This window comes from Bubalus bubalis, chromosome 5 (genome assembly GCF_019923935.1).
Source record: "Bubalus bubalis isolate 160015118507 breed Murrah chromosome 5, NDDB_SH_1, whole genome shotgun sequence".
Lineage (NCBI taxonomy): Eukaryota > Metazoa > Chordata > Mammalia > Artiodactyla > Bovidae > Bubalus > Bubalus bubalis.
The window spans coordinates 82,792,714-82,806,682 of NC_059161.1; the positions used below are offsets into that span (position 1 = coordinate 82,792,714).

At 43.5% G+C, this 13,969-nt stretch overlaps 1 protein-coding gene across 1 annotated transcript in view; it reads right to left on the bottom strand.

The window, feature by feature from the left end:
• The window catches only part of FAT3 (FAT atypical cadherin 3), a 688,930-nt gene that overhangs the window by 146,140 nt on the left and 528,821 nt on the right, over window positions 1-13,969 (bottom strand). The window contains exon 7 of the mRNA XM_044943370.2: window positions 13,193-13,332. Coding sequence (XP_044799305.2) covers window positions 13,193-13,332 — 140 coding nt within the window. The remainder of the gene's footprint in view (window positions 1-13,192; window positions 13,333-13,969) is intronic.

Sequence of the window (13,969 nt, forward strand, 5' to 3'; positions counted from 1 at the left end):
GGGCAGGATGGGGTGGGATGTAGGAGGGAGGCTCACGAGGGAGGGAGCATATGTGTACCTGTGGCTGATTCATGTCGATGTATGGTGGAAATCAAACAGCATTGTAAAGTAAATTTTGTTGTTGCCGTTCAGTCACGCAATCGTGACCAAGTCTTTGTGACTCCATGTACTGTAGCATGTCAGGCTTCCCTGTTCTTCACTGTCTCCCGGAGTTTACTCAAACTCATGTTCATTGAGTTGGTGATGCCATCCAAGCATCTCATCCTCTGTCATTCCCTTCTCCTTCTGCCATCAATCTTTCTCAGCAACCGAGTCTTTTCCAGTGAGTCAGTTCTTCGCATCAGGTGGCCAAAGTATTGGAGTTTCAGCTTCAGCATTAGTTCTTCCAATGACTATTCAGGACTGATTTCCTTTAGGATTGACTGGTTAGATCTCCTTGCAGTCCAAGGGACTCTCAAGAGTCTTCTCCAACACCACAGTTCAAAAGCATCGTTTCTTTGCTGCTCAGCCTCCTTTATGGTCCAACTCTCACATCCATATATAATTACTGGAAAAAACATAGTTTTGACTAGACAGACCTTTGTCGGCAAAGTAATGTCTGTTTCTTAATATTCTGTCTAGGTTGGTTATAGCTTTTCTTCAAGGAGTAAATATTTTTTAATCTCATGACTGCAGTCACCATCTGCAGTGATTCTGGAGCCCAAGAAAATAAAGTCTCTCACTGTTTCCACTGTTTCCCCATCTATTTGCCATAAAGTGATGGGACTGGATGCCATGATTTTAGTTTTCTGAATGTTGAGTTTTAAGGCAGTTTTTTCAGTTTCCTCTTTCACTTTCATTAAGAGGCTCTTTAGTTCATCTTTGCTTTCTGCTATAAGGGTGGTGTCATCTGCATATCTGAGGTTATTGGTATTTCTCCTGGCAATCTTGATTCTAGCTTGTGCTTCATCCAGTCCAGCATATCTCATGATGTACTCTGGATATAAGTTAAATAAGTAGGGTGACAGTATTCAGCCTTGATGTACTCCTTTCCTGATTTGGAACCAGTCTTTTTTCCATGTCCAGTTCTAACTGTTGCTTCTTGACCTGCATACAGACTTCTCAGGAGGCAGGTCAGGTGGTCTGGTATTCCCATCTCTTTTCCAGTTTGTTGTGATCCACAGAATTTTCCAGTTTGTTATGATCCACACAAAGGCTTTAGCATAGTCAATGAAGCAGAAATAGATGTTCTTCTGCATTTCTCTTGCTTTTTCTATGATCCAACAGATGTTGGCAATTTGATCTCTGGTTCCTCTGCGTTTTTAAATCCAGCTTGAACATCTGGGAGTTCTTGGTTCATGTACTGTTGAAGCCTGGCTTGGAGAATTTTGAGCATTACTTTGCTAGTGTGTGAGATGAGTGCAGTTGTGTGGTAGTTTGAGCATTCTTTGGCATTGCTTTTCTTTGCAACTGGAATGAAAACTGACCTTTTCCAGTCCTGTGGTCACTGCTGAGGTTTCCAAATTTGCTGGCATAGTGAGTACAACACTTTAACAACATCATTTTTTAGGATTTGACATAGTTCAGCTGGAATTTTGGAGAAGGCAATGGCAACCCACTCCAGTACTCTTGCCTAGAGAATCCCATGGACAGAGGAGCCTGGTAGGCTACAGTCCATGGGGTCGTGAAGAGTGGGACACGACTGAGCGACTTCACTTTCACTTTTCACTTTCATGCACTGGAGAAGGAAATGGCAACCCACTCCAGTATTCTTGCCTGGAGAATCCCAGGGACGGAGGAGCCTGGTGGGCTGCCGTCTATCATGTAGCATAGAGTTGGACATGACTGATGCTACTTAGCAGCAACAGCAGCAGCTGCAATTTCATCACCTCCACTAGCTTTGTTTGTAATGATGCTACCTAAGGCCCCCTTGTGGAGAATGCAATGGCACCCCACTCCAGTACTCTTGCCTGGAAAATCCCACGGATGGAAGAGCCTGGTGGGCTGCAGTCCATGGGGTCACTAAGAGTCGGACATGACTGAGTGACTTCACTTTCACTTTTCACTTTCATGCATTGGAGAAGGAAATGGCAACCCACTCCACTGTTCTTGCCTGGAGAATCCCAGGGACGGGGGAGCCTGGTGGGCTGCCGTCTATGGGGTCGCACAGAGTTGGACACGACTGAAGCAACTTAGCAGCAGCAGCAGCAGCAAGGCCCCCTTGACTTCACATTCCAGGATGTTTGGCTCTAGGTGAGTGATCACACTATCATGGTTATCTGGGTCATTAAGATCTTTTTTGTGTATTGTTGATCTTCTGTGTATTGTTGCCACCTCTTCTTAATATCTTCTGCTTCTGTTAGGTCCATATCATTTCTGTCCTTTATTGTGCCCCACAAGAGACTAAGCCAGACTTGCCTGTGAGTGTCCAGGAATCTCTAGCAAAGGTGTGGGTTGACAGTGGCCTGGGGTGGGGTCAGAGGCACTGAATACAACAGTCCTGGCATAAGTCCTTTTGAAGGAGGTCACTATTCCTGCCATTACCCCTCAGGCCAAACTACAGGTAGGGAACATAGCCCCACCTATCAACAGAAAATTGGATTAAAAATTTACTGAGCATGGCCCTGCCCATCAGAGCAAGACTCAGATTCCCCTACAGCCAGTCCCTCACATCAGAAAGCTTTCACAAGCCTCTTATCCTTATCTACCAGAGGGCAGACAGAATGAAAACCACAGTTACAGAAAACTAACCAAACAGTACTTGGATCACAGCCTTTTCTAACTCAATGAAACTACGAGCCATGCCGTGTAGGGCCACCCAAGGTGCATGGGCGTGGTAGAGAGTTCTGACAAAATGTGGTTCACTGGATAAGGCAATGGCAAACCACTTCAGTATTCTTGCCTTGCGAACACCAAGAACAGTATGAAAAGGCAAAAAGATGACACTGAAAGATGAGCTCCCCAGGTCAGTAGGTGCCCGATATATTACTGGAGAGGAGTGGAGAAACAGCTCCAGAAAGAATAAAAAGGCTGAGCTAAAGAGGAAACAATGCCCAGTTGTGGAAGTGACTTGTGATGGAAGTAAAGTCTGATGCTGTAAAGAACAATATTGCATAGGAACCTGGAATGTTAGGTCCATGAATGAAGATAAATTGGAAGTGGTCAAACAGGAGATCGCAAGAGTGAACATTGACATTTTAGGAATCAGTGAACTAAAATGGACTGGAATGGGTGAATTTAATTCAGATGACCATTATATATACTACTGTGGGCAAGAATCCCTTAGAAGAAATGGAGTAGCCCTCAGAGTCAACAAGAGTTCAAAATGCAGTACTTGGGTGCACTCTCAAAAACAAGAGAATGATCTCTGTTTGTTTCCAAGGCAAACCACTCAATATCACAGTAACCCAAGTCTGTGCTCCAACAAGTAATGCCAAAGAAAGAAAGTGAAAGTGAAGCCGCTCAGTTATGTCTGACTCTTTGTGACCCCATGGACTGAAGCCCACCAGGCTCCTCCATCCATGGAATTTTCTAGGCAAGGATATTGGAGTAGGTTGCTATTTCCTTCTCCAAGGGATCTTCCCAACCCAGGGATCAAACCCAGATCTCCCGCATTACAGGCAGACACTTTATCATCTGAGCCACCAGGGAATGCTGAAGAAGGTGAAGTTAAATGGTTCAGTGAAGACCTACAAGACCTTCTAGAACTAACACCAAATAGAGATGTCTGTTTCATAATAGGGGACTGAAATGCAAAAGTAGGAAGTCAAGAGATACCCGCAGCAACAGGCAAGTTTGACCTTGGAGTACAGAATAAAGCAGGGCAAAGGCTAACAGACTTTTGACAAGAGAATGCACTGTCATAACGAACACACTCTTTCAACAACACAAGAGAAGACTCTACACATGGTCATCACCAGATCATTAATACTGAAATCAGATTGATTATATTTGCAGCCGAGATGGAGAAGCTCTATACAGCCAGAAAAAACAAGACCAGGAGCTGCCTGTGGCTCAGATCATGAGCTCCTTATTGCAAAATTCAGACTTAAGTTGAAGAAAGTAGGGAAAACCACTAGACCATTAAGGTATGACCTAAATCAAATCCCTTACGACTGTACAGTGGAAGTAACAAATAGACTCAAGGGATGAGATCCCTTGCCTGAAGAACCATGGACTGAGGTTTGTAACATCGTACAGGAGGTAGTGATCAAAACCATCCCCAAGAAAAAGAAATCCAAAAAGGCAAAATGGTTGTCTGAGGAGATCTTAAAAATAGCTGAGAAAAGAAGAGAAGTAAAAGGCAAAGGAGAAAAGGAAAGATATATCCATTTGAATGTAGAGTTCCAAAGAATAGCAAGGAGAGATAAGAAAGCCTTCCTCAGTGATCGGTGCAAAGAAATAGAGGAAAACAATGGAATGGGAAAGACTAGAGATCTCTTCAAGAAAATTGAAGATACAAAGGCAGGCTCTAGATTTGTTTAAACCTACTATGAAGATAATGGCAACCCACTCCAGTGTTCTTGCCTGGAGAATCCTATGGACAGAGGAGCCTGGTGGGCTACAGTCCATGGGGTTGCAGAGAGTTGGACACCACTGTGTGACTACCACTTCACTTCAGTTCCCTATGAAGATACAGCAGTTCATACGTGTTTGGTAGATGCATGGAAAAAACTGTTAAGAACTGCTCTTTTCTCTTCTTTGCTAATGTGTGTCTCTGTGGCCCGTAAGCTCAGTGGGTGGAAAGCAGGGCTATGGGGTGGTTGACGTATTTTGCTGTCTTCCTAGCATATATGACTGGCTATGAGACAGTCTAATGGCCAAAGGTAGTGCCATGTTTACCAGGCAGTCATCTTTAAAAGTGTCCCCCCTGATAACAGCAGAGCCAATTGAGTGTCTCTTCCTGCCTTGGAATATTAGCAAAGACACCATCTTCCTTTTGAGAGGCATCACAGTATAGTGGCTGAGAACACAGAAGAGGTTCTGGAATCCAACTACCTATAGCTGAACCCTCATATACTGAAGTTACTTAAAGCTGTTTTGCTTCAGTTTCCTTATCTGTAAAATGGGGATGATAATAGGGTGTTATTTTCCTATTTCCAACATAAATCATCACAGTTTTATCAGTTTAAAACAAAACTCATGTATTATTCCTAGTTCTGCAGGTCAGATGTTGGGGTACGGTATGGCTTTGAGTCTCACAAGCCCCAAATCAAGGGGTCCTCAGAGCTGTGTCCCCTTCTGGAAGGTCTGAGGATGAACCAGTTCAAAGGTTCACTCGGGTTGTTGGCTGCGCTCAGTTTCTTGAGGTTCAAGGCCTGTGGTCCCTGCCTCCTTGCTGGCTTTCAGCAGGATCCAAAAGGCTGCCTCCCTTCCTGGCCTGCTGCATCTTCCATATTCAGACAAGGGCTTCCCTGGTGGCTCAGAGGTTAAAGCGTCTGCCTACAATGTGGGAGACCTGGGTTCGATCCCTGGGTTGGAAAGATCTCCTGGAGAAGGAAATGGCAACCCACCCCAGTACTCTTGCCTGGAAAATTCCATGGATGGAGGAGCCTGGTAGGCTACAGTCCATGGGATCACAAAGAGTTGGACATGAATGAGCGACTAGTTATTCAGACTAGCGATGATATTTCAAATTCTGTCCCATTCGGACATCTCTGGTTTCTCATTTTGCTGCATTGCTTCCAGATTCAGCTGGACAGGAGCGTCTGCCTAAGGGCTCATGTGATTAGACTGGATCCATCGGAGTGATCTAGGCAAGTCTCACAAGCTAAGATCTGTAACCTTAATCACATCTGCAGTGCCCCCTTTGCCATGGAATGACATATTTACAAATTCTAAAGGCTGGGAGGGCACAGGCACCTTGGGTGCGGGATGGCGATACATTCTGCTCACGGCAAATAGCACCTGCCTTATGGAGGGACTGTGAGAGTTAAATGAGTTTGTTTGTTTTTGATTATAGTATAAACACAGGTTTTATCTATTTCATATGTTTCTGTCCATTGTAGTCATAATTCTTTTTGATGCTCAAACATTTCCATCTTTAACTAGTAGAATGCAGTTTGAATTGTCTCTTGTTACCGTCAAACAATATTCCACTAGCCTTTTCTGGCAGGATAAGATGCCGAGGCTTCTGTCCCAGACCTGGAATCAGCTAGTTCTACAAGAAATCCTGGTTTCTTCCCATGGAAAATGGTGTGTAGAGACCACAGTCTGGGTGCTAAGAATAGAATCACTCTTCACATGGATCTGTAGTGCTCATGTGTGTATGGACAACCTCATCCTTCTCAGCAGCTCATTATTCCTGCTCCTTATAAGCCTCCCGTTCCACCTGAGGTTCCTCCTTCCTCTCTTACAACAGCTGGTGTTCCTGTGATGCCTCACGTTCCCACCAGCCAGAAGGCCCCCCTTCTCCTAATCCTTTCATCATTCCCTGCCGGGCCAGACACCTCTGCTCACCTCTGGCCTGGCATGGCATCAAAGTGGGGAACACTTCCATAACGCTGAAGAATACCGCACCCGCCGCCCCCCCCACCCCCGCCTTTTTTTTACAGAATGTTTCTGTTTTTAAAAAAAATTCTTCAGGGGAGCTAAATTCCTATTTGCTACTGAGAAAGTCAATTCCTAGGCAGGTTGATAAGAAGTCCAGGGTCCCTGAGGAGGACAGAGGGGTCTGGGGCTCTCCAGGAGGAGACAGGGATCTGGAATTCTCAAGGAGGAGGAAAGGATAAATGTCTTCGTTTTTCCTCTACATTCCTTAGTCTTAGTCACATCAAATGTTCATAATTCTTTTTCTTTAAGCCAAGAACTGATGATTACACAACAAACAACTCAGTTTAAACTCTGTACTAAGGATTATATAACAACAATGTATCCTGCTTGAGGACAGTTTCTCCTTCCTTAAAACCTTCTGGCTAATCCTCTTATCTTAAAATGTAAATTATAAGAGTGGGTCTAGTAAGATCTTTACAACCTTGAGACACTCTTTTGATTTACTGTAATAACTAATTAAAAAGTATATAACTCCCTAGGTTAGATTAGTGAGGGGGCACTCTCCATCCCCCTTCTGGTGTCTATGTTAGAAGCTTTCTCTGTGCCGTTTTATACTTGAATAAAACTCTACTGCACAAAAGCTCTTGAGTGATCAAGCCTGACCCTTGGTCCCAAAGGTGCATCTTCTTTGAAGATGAGTCCGACACTGTTCACCATAGGCTGTCACTATTCAGGGCTTTGGTAAGCAAACTCATTCTCTTTCTTAACTCAGAATGACAGTGCTTTGAAATAGTATGGCAAGAGCCAGCCCCATCACTGGAGCAGGAAGGTATTACAAAGCCAATAACTCCCTCAGGTATGTGTGCTTCACTGGTGGCTCAGTGGTGAAGAATCTGCCTGTCAACGCAGGAGACACAGGAGATGCAGTTTTGATTCCTGGGTCAGGAGGATCCCCTGGAGGAGGAAATGGCAAACCACTCCAGTATTTCTTGCCTAAAAAATCCATGAACAGAGGAGCCCAGAGTGCTATAGTCCGTGGGGTTGCACACACGATGTGTGTTTCCTAGGAAGTCTGGGTGGTTGCATGTTGAAATTTTTAACTAGAGTTTCCCAGTAATGAAAGTGTTGAGGAGTTAATTTACCTTAACCAGTTTTAGGGCAACTACCTATTTTAAAACCTGATTAATACTGAGGAGCTACTCTCTGAAAATATGTACAAGCATACCAAAATTTATCAACACTTTCATGAGTTTCAGGACCTGTTGGATAGCTTCCAAAAAGCTGTCTTGGAGAGTTTAGTTTGTTTGCACTAGATTCTTTTTTAATGTAGACCATTTTAAAAATCTTTATCGAATTTGTTATTATATTGATTCCTTTTTGTTTCTTTGCTCTTGTTTTTTGGCTGCAAGGCATGTAGGAGCTTAGCCCCCTGACTGGAGATCTAACCTGTACCCGTTGCATTGGAAGGCAAAGTCTTAACCACTGGACCCCCAGGGACGTCCTGAACAACTAGGTTCTGGTTTGCATTGGCTTGTTGGAGGCAGCTGATGTGGAAGCTGGGAGGGGGTGTGGACAGAAGGGAACACAGCTGGAACTAGGGTGGAGGTTTTAAATTTCTCCATTCATCATTATTCATGCTCTGGTCTATAGCAATGAAGGTTATTTCTGTTGCCAGTCATGAATTATTTGCTACCATTCCACGATATTTTATGTGTAGAAATTGGAAGTCAGCTCTTAAAACTTGGGACAATTTTGGAATATAGACAGCACTAAAAAATGGTAGCTGGTTATAGGCAAAGAGAAGACTGTTAAAGAGCCATCAAAGGTAGCCATCTCACAAGGGAAGGGAATGGCACTCCACCCTAGTATTCTTGCCTGGAGAATCCCATGGACAGAGGAACCTGGCAAGCTACAGTCCATGGAGTCACGAAGAGTTGGACGTGACTGAGCTTCTGAGCACACAAGCTATATTATATACAGCACAATAATATCAGCACTTCTTAACACATAAAATCAACACCTCTTTTATACAGAGGCCCTTGTCCATCTTAGCAGGAGGTTTTTGTAAAGAGGATGCTTTGTTCTTTTGTTTAGTATATCTGAGTCTTTATAACTTGAAGTCCACAGCACCTTTTTACATTCTGTACTTGTGCTGGAGAATCTCAGAGAGAAAAAGATGTTTATTCGTCACCAGATATTGTAGCTCTGAGGCACAAGAATCCTGGGAGAACAGGACAAAACCGCAGATGAAGGGAGGGCTTTCATGTAGACACAGAGGTCCCTGAGGCTCTGATTTATTTGACGTTTGTGAAGTGAAACTCAACAGGTTGTTTATGGCTGATTTGAAGCCCTTGTCATACCATGTTTTATGGTTCCAAAGGAACAAAGTCGAAAAAAGTTCCCTAAAGAAAACTGAACAGGTGTTTTCGGACTACAGGATATTTTAGTTACGGGGTGAAGAATCTCCGTTTGATGTTAAGTCATTAAGTTGCCTTGGGTCATGGGTTGGAGTGTGCATTAGCGGTTGCTAAAAGAAATCTAGAACGCTTTTCTTTTCCCTGGATATCCTTCTTGTAAAAACATTCTTGATATCGAGGGCTGTGACTAAGCCAGAAATTGCCCCCGTAGGTACCACCAGGAGCCATGGCTCAGGTGGGCAGAGGCCTGAACGGCAGAGGCTGGACAGGTCTTCATCCCAAATACAGCCGGAGAGACAGAGGACTGGTTTTGTGATGGTAAGAATGATGGCACGCAAATCTGTACCTTGAACACTGTTCTCACTTCTTAAGAAGCCCATGGCTTCCCTGGAGGTCCAGTGCTTAAGACTCTAAGCTCCCAATGCAGGGGCCCCAGGTTCAATCCCCAGTCAGGGAACAAGATCTCACATGCCACAGGTATGAGTTCGTATGCCTCAAAAAAAACAAAAAAACAAGAGTTTGTATGCCACGACTAAGACCTGGTGAAGCCAAATAAATAAATATTTTTTTTTTTAAAGAAGAAGCTCACAGACCTGGAGACAGAGTAACTTGGAAACTTTTGATAAGAAAAATCTCTTGATACCCTTTAGTAACCTACTGAGCTTGGCCTTGCCAAGGGGAACCACTAAGTTTGCCCCAATGCTCTAATTTCTGAACTGCCCTAGTGAAAATTGAAAGTACAAGTCACTCAGTCATGTCCAACTCTTTGCAACCCCATGGACTGTAGCCCGCCAGGCTCCTCTGTCCATGGAATTCTCCAGGCCAGGATACTCGAGTGAGTTGCCATTCCCTTCTCCAGGGGATTTTCCTGACTCAGGGATGGAACCCAGGTCTTCTGCATTGCAGGTGGATCCTTTACCATCTGAACCACCAGGGAACTGCCCTAGAGACAAGTCAACTGTATACTGGTCTGAAGTAAGATTAATGAAAGCAGGATGTGAACAATGTGCCCATTCAAAGGCTTGTAACACATTCTCTCAATTAATTTTTAAAAAAATAGGTGCACATCAGTCATCTCGATTTAAAACTCTGAACCACTCTGACTTCAGGCATGTAGTAAGCTCCCTACACATGGCATGAACTCAAGAAATATTCATGGAGTAGATGCTACTGAATGATTTACCATTTGGTCCTACTGAAATTCTGAAATAAAAGTTTCTAGCTAACTTTTTTAGGTTAACATGAATCAGTTGTGTTCTCTGGATATCCACCATACCTGCCACTCAGACCCTATTGAAAATGTAACATCTACTATTCATTAATTCATTGTGAAATATTTAACATGTATCTATAACATTCTGGGCACAATGAATCACCATTTAATTCAACCGTTAAAAAACTCTAGAGACAAGTATGTAATGAATAGGGTTCCACGCTTTATTTGTATTTTATTCAAATACATCTTATGTTTTTAAGTGGTGCTAAGGAGTTGAAGTTGGATATGCTAAGACATGGTTGCTGCTGCTGCTAAGTTGCTTCTGTCGCGTCTGACTCTGTGCGACCCCATGGACTGCAGCCCACCAGGCTTCTCCATCCATGGGATTCTCCAGGCAAGAACACTGGAGTGGGTTGCCATGTCCTTCTCCAATGCATGAAAGTGGAAAGTGAAAGCAAAGTCGCTCAGTTGTGTCCGACTCTTAGCGACCCCATGGACTGCAGCCTACCAGGCTCCTCCATCCATGGTTAGCCATGTCTAATTTAAAAACTCTAAATTCTTATTTAAAGTGAATTAGCACTAAAGACTTAGCAATACTACACGTGGGTTGTTAATTAGTCCTTAGAGTGTGTGATTCCTGCAGGATCTCAATCCTGGGCCCCTTTCAGTTCTCACTATCTTTTGAAGATCCTCTGAAGCAGTCTGGGTTTAGGTAGGGTGACCACATAGTTTATTATTCCAACTGGGGCCACTTTGAGTGTGAACTGGGTGCTGTTGATGATTGCATCAGTGCAATAGGTATAAAGGGGATTCTCTTGGACAAACAGGGTCTTGGGTTTACCTTAAGAACACTGGTGGAAGGATCCGGAGTTGATATGCACTGGCTGCCTTATCAGTGCCTGTCACGTCCCCCTTTGGGTTTCAGTTTATTGGAATGAAGAAAAGGAAAAGCGTTGTACTAAAACCGACCGGCAGAAGATGAGATGGTTAGACAGCATCACTGAATCCTTAGACGTGAATTTGAGCAAACTCGGGACGAGAGTGAAGGACAGGGGAGCCTGGAGTGCTGTGGTCCATGGGATTGCAAAGAGTTGGACACAACTGAGCGACTGAACAACAACAAAACCCACCCTACTGCTTCGTTCAAATTTCACCACTCGACAATTACAAATAGACCCAAAGGAAAGAATCTCATCATGTTTTTGAAACAGCTTCAAATTCAGAGATAGTTGGCTAGACAAGCACATGAAACACTTTTTAAAAACTCGCCCCTTTTAAAAACCACGTTGTTACCAAAGCATACATCATATTTTAAATCAGCTTAAGAAATCAATAAGTCGACTTAAGGGTTGGCAAACATTTCATCCACACCACCTGAAGCATCGTGTTGAGGCTGCACCTGGGCTCATGAGGAAAAAAACAAAAAACAAACCTCAATCAGTTAGTGATTGTTTCTGGGGTCATGGGGACATGAGAGAGACGCAAAGAGGATAGGAGGGGTTACGGGCTACGTGCGTGCACCCGTTCTCTGCCAGGGCCGGCCGAGGGTCTCCGGTACTAAAATACAAAACACAAGAAAAACCAAACCCAGGTTTAGGGTAAATCTGCTTCATACTGGTATCTAACACAGTGTGAGTCTCACCCAGGGATTCTTGTCCTTTTCCCTGCTCTCAGCGGCCTTCCATAAGCACTCAGGTGGCAGAGTGTAAGTGACGGTCAGCAACCCTGGCGCATGTCAGGATCACATAGGACTGCTGGGAATGGGCCAGGCTTTGCTGGGTTTAACAGCCCTGCCTCCCCAGCCAGAGCTTCCACCTGGCAGGGAGGACAAAGACCCGCTGGCAGAGGGGCTGGAACAGGGAGTGGGGTCAGGGCCCCCTGCCCTCAGTCCTCATTTTTATAAAAGCCGTGTGACCTTGGACATATTACTTTTCTTAGTTTGTAAAATGAATTTGGATTCAGGGATTTTCCAACTTTAACCTTCTGTGACTAAAACATGAAGAGGTGAAGAATATCACGGTGTGTTAACTCCATGCTAGATGTCCTTTTCTTTGCAAATTCAAGGAAAGCTCCTTTTGTGGTCAAACCGATAAATCTTGCAGTAAATGATCAGGAAACAAACACACATAACTCTTTCATGCACCTGTGTGTCACGTGCTCAGTCATGTCCGACTCTGTGCAGACCCACTGACTAGCCTGCCAGGCTCCTCTGTCCATGGGATTCTTCAGGCAGGAATAGTGGAGTGGGTTGCCATTCCTTTCTCCAGGGGATCTTCCCGATTCAGGGATCAAACCTGGGTAAGCAGGCAGATTCTTTACAGACAGAGCCACCAGGGAAGCCCATTTATGTATAAATAGTCATAATTTTTTGAAAGAGGCAGCTCAGTTATATCACACAGTAAGCCCCTTACATATGAATTTTCAAGTTGCAAACTTTTGAAGATGCAAATGCCCCCTGTATGCCAACTGTTGTATTGTACTACTGTGCCTTTCAAGGTATTGTACTGTAAGGTCAAAATGACTTATTTTTTATGTTTGTTTTTTACATATTACTTGTGTGAAAAGTATTACAAACAGCACAGTACTATGTGGGGATTTCTTGATGGCTCAGATGGTAAAGATTCTACCTGCAATGAGAGAGATCCCAGGTTCAATCCCTGGGTCAGGAAGTTTCCCTGGAGAAGGAATTGGCAACCAACTCCAGTCTTTTTGCCTGGAGAATTCCACAGACAGAGGAGCCTGGCGGGCTACAGTTCATGGGGTTGCCAAGAGTTAGGCACGACTGAGTGACTAACACACACTATAGCCGACCGTGTTAGTTGGGTACCTAGGTTAGCTTTGTTGAACTTACAAACAAATTGGACTTGTGAATATGCTCTTGGAATGGAACTCATTTGTATGTAGGAGGATTTAACTGTACTGTTGATAGAATCCTTTGTCTAGGTTGTTCTTGCAAATTGTTTCTTTTTTTTAGACACTAAAAATCCATGGACATGATTTACTACTTCAACATATATTTTAGTTGCTTGCATCTCTGACTTTAGCAGATTTCTCAGCATTCTCACTGTTTAATAAGTTGCCGTCTTACCTGAGTGACAGCAACATTCGTCCCGTCGGTGACTTCCACACTCATATTGTAGATGGACCTCTGCTCTGCATCCAAAGGTTTTGCGATGACAATGGTCCCAACACCCTTCTCTGCATCAAAAGAGCTGTCAAAATTGCCCCCTGACGAGTTCACAGAAACAACATGAAATTAGCATATCTGAGAAGTTATTACACATACTGAAGCCCACAGTATTAAAGGGAGCGCATATACACAAACGCTTTTTCTGGACAGGCATCCCTGTGGCTCAATTTGTACTTCTTAAATGAACCCTTTATTTTCTAACTTAACTCATATTTCAAAACACAGCCTCTACAGTGCATAACAAATGCCACAAAAAAAATGTATTGCCAAAAATCCCCGCAGCACATAAATTGACCCCATAAAATATTTAGAAAGGTAAAGTCCCATTCAACCCCTTGTGGCTTCTGGGCTAGGAATTTGTAAACCTTTTACTTTTCCAAAGTAGATTACATTCTAAGTACACAAACAGTCCAATCATTATTAACAAAAATGAGTAGGCACTTTGAAATCTGTACCAGGATTGATGGTAAACATGTGGTTGTTAGAGTTCAGATTCCCTCAATTTGATGTCAGAAATGAAGTTATAAATACTAGAAAATAAGGAAAAGCAACAAAATTGGATTTCATATTAAAAATTCTCTATCTGTAAGTTGGGGTATTTATAGAAAAAAAAATTTTTTTTTTGCCATCTTGACAGTGTGAGTTATCTTTCTCTGCCCAAAGTAGAAAGTTTGC